The sequence below is a fragment of the Panicum virgatum genome, chromosome 5K (genome assembly GCF_016808335.1).
Source record: "Panicum virgatum strain AP13 chromosome 5K, P.virgatum_v5, whole genome shotgun sequence".
Lineage (NCBI taxonomy): Eukaryota > Viridiplantae > Streptophyta > Magnoliopsida > Poales > Poaceae > Panicum > Panicum virgatum.
Genome location: NC_053140.1, coordinates 34587177 through 34595995, shown reverse-complemented (window position 1 = coordinate 34595995; position 8819 = coordinate 34587177). Strand labels below are relative to the sequence as shown.

Here is an 8819-nt window from a genome sequence, read left to right as displayed (position 1 = left end):
GCCGACGCGACGGAGGCGTGCCCCACTCGACATCCCCTTTCCTATTCCTTTCCTTTCCCCTCCCCCTCTTCCTCCGCCGCCCCGTGCTCGTCTCGTCTGCCCCCAATTCCGTCTCCCCTTTTCCTCCTCCTCGGTCGTCGCCTCCCCCAAGAGAGCAGGAGCACCGCGCCTCCCGCCCCGCCCGCCGCCATGAACCCCGAGTAGTAAGTCCCCGCTCCTCGGTTCCTCCTCCTCTAATCGCGCGGCGGCTTTCCGATTCGGTGGGTGGCGGATTCGTGGAATCTAGAGCTCCGTCGACGGACGCGCCTGCTGGTGTCCGGGGGACGCCCGATCTCGCCGCCGGCCGCCGATTCGGGACCCAATCGTGTTGGGGTTTAGCGGGGTCGCCCTCCCTTAGCGGCGTTTACTTGGTAGCTTACCGCGTCCCTAGTTCGGTGCGGGTAGTCGTGCCTTTGTCGGGCTCCATGCCAGAAATAACAGATGGTTGGATACGCCGTTCCCTGCTAGCCTAGGTACGAGCTAGATTCGTGCCGCGCGTGCGCCCGTTCGATCGCGTTGCTCAGCTTGGGGATTTGGAAGCTACGGTTGTCTTGTTTTACTCTATATATGTTCTGTTGTAGATGCGTGTGCAAAGTTAGTCCGTAGCGTCTGTTAGCTTGTGTCGATGTGCATGATGATGACAGGAATACAAGATGCTCGTGCTTTCGTTTGACAGGATTGTCTTGTTACCGTGCAGTGACTACCTCTTCAAGCTGCTGCTCATCGGGGACTCGGGCGTCGGGAAGTCTTGCCTGCTGCTGAGGTTTGCGGTGAGGACTGAGGACTCTTATATTCCGCTCTTCCCCTCCCTCCACATATGTACAAACAGTTGTTCTTTTAAGTAGAGCATGCCTTGGAGAAACAGGTCTTTTGTTTAGTTTGAGGGCGTCCCCCATGACAAATTGATGCATTAAGAAAAGTATCTGCATGTGATCATTGAGTTTGGATGCATCTCACATGACAGCACCCGGTAGGAGTATGCATTTGCTTCGGAAGGTAGAGAAGATTGTAGCAGGGAATATCAAAGGCTCATAAATTGCAGATGTCATTGATGTTCTCCAAGGCATGGTGTTTTAGATTAGTCATGAGCTCACAAGTGTGTCAAATGGTTCTTGACTTGATATGGGCATGGTTTGTTGAAACTTTATATGGTTCACTGCTATAATACTTAGCGTATGTTTGGCATTGTGGCATACAATACAGTACCCTTTATAGAATGGTGTTTGAAGACTACTATATTTCCTATTATGTATCATACATTCTAATTGTTATCTCGTTCATCCTTTTTAATGCGAGTATCTTTCTTATCTTGACTTTACAGGATGATTCTTATCTGGAAAGCTATATCAGTACCATTGGTGTTGATTTTGTAAGTTGGCTTCTCTGTGAGATCAAATAAAGCCAAATTCCCTTTGTCGTGTGCCAATGTCCTTGTTTCTCTTGTATGACCATTTTTTCACCCTCCTTTGACTTGCTAGAAAATCCGCACTGTTGAGCAAGATGGGAAGACAATAAAGCTGCAGATTGTAAGTAACAGATTCTAGTAAAGGCTGTATAAGTTAATAGCAGTTTGAAGCTCCTGCTGATGCTTTCACACGTTCTTCTCATTTAGTGGGACACTGCTGGCCAAGAGCGCTTTAGGACCATCACAAGCAGCTACTACCGTGGAGCTCATGGCATCATTGTGAGCTTTCTTTCTTTGTATCTGATATTGTCTCATCTAGGTTGATATTGTGTCTCTAATAACAGCTGTATTTTCTATAGGTCGTGTATGATGTGACTGACCAGGAGAGCTTCAACAATGTCAAGCAGTGGCTGAATGAAATTGACAGGTACGCCAGCGAAAATGTGAACAAGCTTTTGGTGGGGAACAAGTGCGACCTAGCTGAGAGCAGAGCAGTTTCTTATGAGGCTGGCAAGGTAATATTTCGGTACATCAGTTACCTTCTGCATAAATGTCGTTCAGTAAGGAAGGTGGTTAAAATGGCTGCATGTCACTCGCTACTGCAGGCCCTTGCTGATGAGATAGGGATACCATTCCTGGAGACTAGTGCCAAGGATGCAACAAATGTGGAGAAGGCATTCATGACCATGGCAGGAGAGATAAAGAACAGGTAACAACATACGTACTTCATATTTAGACAACGAGGCAGCTGTTATTCATTATGGATTCATCAATCATGAAAGCCCCTTTCATTGGGAGTCCAGATGATAAGCCACAGCTATTTTCGCTATCATTCACCTCCATATGGGAGCAACCAAGTGATATTTGCTCTCCTTTGTCTTGAATAGGATGGCAAGTCAACCAGCTGCAAGTGGTGCTAGCAGGCCTGCAACGGTGCAAATGCGGGGTCAGCCTGTTGCTCAGCAAAGCAGCTGCTGCTCTTGATCGTCTATCTAGATTGCGGTAGTGTGATTGTGCAGCAAGCAAAACATGAATTGGTTGCTCTATCCCTGTAAATTAAGTCTTATCACTATCGGAAAACTTGTGTTCTCTGTTGGATATTGGAAGTATGTCTCCTGACTGCAGCACATTTTAAGCAGATGATGTGTTCTTATGCCTGTTCATATTAAGTGCTAAATTGATTTTCTTAGAAACTGGAAAAACAAATAAGATGCACCATGCTCCATGCTAGTAAATGCTATCAGGAAGTACATATTGACCTTATAGTTCGGGATTACGAGTACGCACAAGTTGCTCGCTCTGCACAAGGACAGCACAAGCACCTGTGTGGCTCAACCTGCGATTTGACACCACGACCCCATTTATTGAAGATACAGGAATACCAGCATCAGCACAAGAGAAGACTCATCCCACAAGAGAGATGCCTCGCGACACCTCAATGCAAGGCTGGAATTAGTTTCTCCAATCCTTTCTAATCGTTACACCGAAAGTTTACAGCAACCAATGCTGCTAGGCTGCTGGCATATATCATATTTGCATATATAACATGGAACTCTATAAGATGTATAGCGAACAGGCTGCTGCCATCTCTTCCACCGTCAGAGGAAACGACGGCAACTGATTCCCCTTATTTCCTCCCACCATTGGCTGTTCCACCTGAATCTCGAGGAGGGTAAGTAATAAATACCTATTGCGTTTACAGATTACAAGGACATGATACTGGTGTAAACATGCCAGGCATTAAGACATAAGATTATATGGAAACTAATGTACAAAACAAAAACCTAGCAAATGTATATGCCTGACCACATGCTATCTCTGCCAAGCAAAGGAGCTCTCCAGCCTGCCACAACTTCAAGTAGGGTTTTCTTGTCTCACTGGGAAGCTTAGTGCTTCGTTGATCCTACTGAAAACGAGCCGAAGTGGGACGCACGCAACAGCCGGTCCACCAGTTTTCACAACCACAGGCTTTCTGTCTCCACTCTCCCTCCGGCTGCCAGCGAAAGATGAGAGCCTCCGCATTTTCCTCGGCGAAGATGCTGGTTTCTTGGTATGAGGCCGCCAGGACTTGTCCAAATCGTGCTCCGAGGCCTTTTTACGACCACTAGACTTAGATTTTGATCGTGATGCATGTGAAGATCTTGCTTGCCGTGGCTCTGTAACTCTGCTCTTCAGTAAAGAATCGAGACTGCCCATTGCTGGGCGGTGCTCATCTCTACTTGCTGCCAGACAACTATCCTTCAAAACCTCCACAGTGGCAGGGTACCCCACAATGGGTTGACCTGTCCATTTACTCATGAGGGAAACTAGGGGCACAGGATGACCTGTGTAGCTTCTTTGGACGGTCAGCTCAACATCATATAATCTATAGTCTGCATGTGCTCTCTTGGTTGGTGGCCTCATCACAGGGCATCTTGGAGGTTTCAGATCAGGCTGCTGTTCAGGTGGTGGTAATACTTGCAGCGGAACATAATATGGGAATGAGTTTGTGCCCTTCTCAGAGTTTGAATGGTTGCTTATAGTTTCAGAGGACTCTTCATGCTCAGGAGTCGCATGTCGTAAATTATTCTCAAGTTCAGTAGACCTAAAGACAGCACTGTCCAATTTTATTGTCCCTTCATACTGCTGCAGCAGCGAATTATTGTCCTTCTTGTGGCTTTCTGTAGGTATCAGAGTAGCAGAGTTTATGTTTTTCTTCTTTGAACTTCTATGATGCCGAGTTGAAGATGTGCCAACTATGCCACAGTCAGTACTTTGATTATTTGGCTCTGAAATTTTACCCTTTGTGGACATACAAGATCCGTAAGCAACAAAATGGCCTGGAGATAGAAAACCAGTTGAAAAGATTAGGCACAACACTCCATATGGTAGTTCAGAGTGATAAAATCAGATCATAAAGTAACAGTTCCATCCATCTGTATGTCGAACTTGCATCAAAATTGGATGAGAAAGAATAATAAACTGCAATTTAAGTCCCTGTTTGGAAAGGGGTTTTTAGGAAGTAAATCCTTATAATTTTATTAGAAATATGAACTATATCCTGAAAAATCCTAGACCATTCCGGATCTTCCAAACAGGCACTAAATGGGATAACTAATCATATCTGTATGCTAGAAATCTAAACAAACTCTGTTATACAAGAAAACAAGAAATTTTTACCAATGAGTACTCATTTGTCTAGCGACACAAGGCCTTCCCAATTGCAAAGCAGTATAACAACATTAGATCCACAAATACTGTTCTTGTGTACATTCATTTACCTGACCTATCTAATTAGCCACAGTAGTTAAGGTTTGCTAAACTATAAAGCACTTTTCACCAAAAAATAATAGTGCATATAAAAACAGAAAAATGTACTGTGACTTTACCTTCCTCCAGAACATCATGAAAAGATGCATCACCATCAGAGCAGCCCTCATCACGAAATCTAGTTGTGCATGGGGCTTCACCATCCTTTACTGTAATAGCCTTAGCAGAATTTTTGTGATTGTTGTGTGATGTATCTAATAATGTCTCCAAACTTGAAGTGCCTGAGCTGTAGGAACACTTATTTACATCCGTTGAAAAAATGGTTTTTGCTCTACTTGGTTCAATTATATTAGGCATCTGGCCTCCTGGGTACTGACTAGAAGACTGGCCTGAAGGGTCCCAGTGAAAATATGTTCCAGACACTTCTGAATCTTCACATAACTTTGATAGAGGATGATGATGCCTATCTTTCTTCCTCGAATTTTCATAGGATTGCCCAATATTGGAGCGTTTCTTTTTAATGGATGAATGAGATTGCTTACCCTTTTTTGTCCCATTGGCACTGGACAAATCGTAGCCAAAGCTTGATCCACTTTCAAGAAGAGGTACATCTGAAAAGATGCTTGCACCAGACTTCTGATTGGTAACATTCTTTGTTCCAATCTCCCTAAGATCTCGCATACGCTGGAATCCTTGAACCGTATCATCCTCAAAATCTTTACGTCCTTTATGCTTCTTCTTTTTTGACGATGCATACCTAGTGCTTGAAGAGGATAAATTTTGTGGCCGTTTGTACACTGTCAAGGCTTGAGACATGTCTTGACCTGAACTCTCTTCTATATCATACAGACTCCTTGCTCCACGGGAAGATTTTTTGTTGAGGCCATTTATGTTTTTAGATTTTGCAGAATAGATATTCTGGGATGCACACACATCATCATCAGTGTCCTCTTCAAGATCATCACAGTTATTTGGAAAACGGGACCTTTCAATTTCAAGGGCATGGATAATAGCATCCTCTCTGCGAACATACCTCCCTTCAGTCTGTGTTCTCCTTTGCTGGCGAGCTAGAGCCTTGGCTTTTTCTATACATTCATCATATTCTCCACACCGAAATGACTTCACACGTTTAGACTTCTCGAGATTATACCAGTCACTGCGCAAAGTCCAACAGAGCAAGTAAGAAATTTTCAGACTTTGAATACAGGCTATAATTTAGTAAACAATCTGTGCTACAAGCAAGAAAGAATATCTGAAAGATGCAACAGAAGAGTGACAAACATTAATTTTGCACATGCTTTAGAAGTTAAAAAACAAATATTAAAGCTCAAGTATGCATACAACTTCAAATGATCATATCACTAAACTGAAGAAAAGTTTCAAAATCCAATTTTAAGTAGGAGAACATTTTCTTACTAAATCAAAACAATTTTCGAACTACACAAAATACTAGAGAGTATGTTCACAGATCAAATAGATGTCATGAAAACAGATCAATCACTGTGCACGGAATTTCAATCTGTATCCCTTATTTTCAGAAATTCATGTCATTTTCTTTGCCCCATAGTAAACATAAAAATAAGTTTATCACCTAACTACTTCTGATACCTATCCCACTTTTTAGGTTCACATAACCGAGGAAAATAGAGTTGAGAGATGCATTCTATTGAAGTATTGATGCTACCAACCATGAGCTACAAGAACATCTAACTGTAAGCACTCCTATCTCTAAGCTGTGGATGCAAACAAAAACAGCTCAGCAACTTCGACGAGCTCTAGGTAGCGTTAAACATCCAGAAGCCGCAAAGTCACAATCGAACATATGCAGTAGCCTCCCTTTCCAAGTTCCCATTCTACCTAAACCAAGAGGCACAAAAAGAAAGATACTTCTCTGCCAAAGTTGAGAGTGAACACAACATGAAAGGGCCAATGCACTGGCCATAAGGCCAAGGGCAAACCGCTGCAGTGGCTATGGCCAAGTTTCACCGGAGTCAGTAGAATCAACGCATGCACATGCTCAAGAAAAGAACATAACAAAGTGATTACAGGGGGGCAACAGAGGAGGGCTGGGCTATTGGCAGGGCGAGGGTTTGTACGGACATGCTTCCGTCGGCGCGGCCGAGGAGCTTGATGGGGGTGCCGGCGGAGCGCGGAGGGATGACGATGTTCTCGGGCAGCTCATCCATGCCGAGGATCCGGCCCGGCCACCAGGATCCGTTTCGGCGGCGCACCCAGACGAGCGCCCCGACCTCGGCGTCCGCCCCCGTCACGCCGCCGGGCCACTCCTCCTCTCCCGCGCAGCTCCCCATCGCCCTCTGTCTCTGCAGCCCCTTATCAACTCACCACCATCGCCTCCCCCTCCAGCTCCTCCCCAGAACTGATCAAAGTCAAGGAACCTCCTTTTCCTCTCCGGGAAATCAGGAAGGGCCTCGGGTGAAAAATCCAGAGACGGCGCGAGGGATAAGTCCGCGCGAGCCGGGCCCGCGGCGGCGGCGGCGGCGGCGAGGCGACGGCTCCTCCTCCGAAGAGGAGGGTCTCGGGCGTGCAGGTGGGGAGAAGAAGTGGAAGGAGCGGAGGGGGCGGAGTCTGGGGAAGGAGGAAGAAGGGAGTGGGAGGTTAGGGGTGTTTGTTGGGCCGTTTTCTGGTGAGCAAATAAATCGATGGGCTTTGAGAACACGCAAAGCCCATTTGTTTTGCCTCGGCATGGGCTTGCCAACTCCCACAAGGGCAGTTGTCACGTAATTCCTCCATTTTACCCTAAAAAAACGTAATTCCTCCATTTGCGAAAGGCCTATAGTCTACAGTCTAGTGGTTACAAGAGCCTCGGTAGCACCTAAAATTCTGGATTCGACAGGTCCTGGGTTTGACTCCTCATGGGAGCGAATATTCTGGGATTTAACGTTGTTGTGCATCAAGTGGTAGGCGACGTTCCCGTCGACAGCGAGATGTCTGTGGTGACTTCGTCAATCTCGAAGATTTGTCGGCTCAGTCTTCGAAGATGCTCATAGGGGTAGGGTTTGCGTACGTGTGTTCATAGGGTGTGAGTGTGCGTGCGTTGTGAGTGTCTGAGTTGTACTGTGTAATCTCAAAAAAAAACATAATTCCTCCATTCTAAATTATAGGTCTAAAAAATAAAAAAAATATAGGTTATTTTATTTTTTTTAGTTTTTAAAATTTTGCTATGTATGTAGACTAGATGCATGTTATATTTAGGTACATAAATTTTACTGTGAATTTATAAAATTTAAAATAAGTTATAATTTAGAATGAATGGAGTATCATGAGAAACATTATAAGTGGAAAATTTGACAGCTGGAAGCCGGCTAAAATGATCCATTCTCTTCGCCCTTGAATCTTAGTGGTCACATATGTTTCAGTAACCTTTCAATATCGTAAAGCTGCTATAAAAGTAACAACCATTCGTTCGGTAGATTATTTTGGATATTCTTTCATTTGTAATGTTGTCTCTCGGTTAGGGGAGTTCAGCAAATCAGACGTCTCAAAAAAAAAAATCAGTTCCCCCAAACGAGATCCACCATTGTTGGCTCCAAGCCCGTTAACGCTTTTGTGATTACTTGGGGGGGGGGGGGTTAGAGAGGGGTTAATCTGGATCACAAGATCAACATTCAAGGAGTGCACAAGAAGATTAGGAGAGGAATTTGCAGAAGTGTAATTAGAAGCGAACTGTTAACTGTAAAATTACTTATACATTGCCTACATAACTATCCACCATGTGTGTATCACGCTTAAGTGAGAGAGAAAGTCATAGTTAGAATTAGGAAAAAGTCCATTTTTGGCCATCAAACTATTGGGCGGGTTTGTTTTCGACCATCGAACTGTGAAACCAGGAATCTTTGACCATGAAACTGTGTAAACCGGTTAAACATGACCACTGAGCTGGTTTTGCTCCGTTTTGACTGGTTTTGACCGTCACGCTGGATCCAGTCGCCACATCACCGTGCTGACTCAGCAATAGGCCCACACGTCAGGTCGCCTCCGCCCTTATCTATCCACGGACGGCTCGCTGCAGGGGACGAACCCTAGACACGCCGCGGCCGCGAGACGTGCCGCCGCAGCGAGACGCGCCGCCGCCCCGAGAATCCATCACTGGCGAGTACTTGCGACG

At 45.1% G+C, this 8819-nt stretch overlaps 2 protein-coding genes across 2 annotated transcripts; one reads left to right on the top strand and one right to left on the bottom strand.

The window, feature by feature from the left end:
• Positions 1-2607, top strand: LOC120709546 (ras-related protein RIC1-like). Its single transcript, XM_039995215.1, has 8 exons — positions 1-203; positions 737-809; positions 1361-1408; positions 1518-1565; positions 1652-1723; positions 1804-1959; positions 2050-2153; positions 2332-2607. Exons 1-8 carry the CDS (start codon positions 190-192, stop codon positions 2426-2428), a joined length of 612 nt encoding a protein of 203 aa, XP_039851149.1. The 5' UTR covers positions 1-189; the 3' UTR covers positions 2429-2607.
• Positions 2608-2833: 226 nt separating this feature from the next.
• On the bottom strand, positions 2834-7316 carry LOC120709545 (uncharacterized protein At1g51745-like). The gene is made up of 3 exons (XM_039995214.1): positions 6794-7316; positions 4813-5849; positions 2834-4263 (listed from the first exon to the last, which is right to left on the bottom strand). Exons 1-3 carry the CDS (start codon positions 7000-7002, stop codon positions 3299-3301), a joined length of 2211 nt encoding a protein of 736 aa, XP_039851148.1. The 5' UTR covers positions 7003-7316; the 3' UTR covers positions 2834-3298.
• Positions 7317-8819: the final 1503 nt, after the last annotated feature.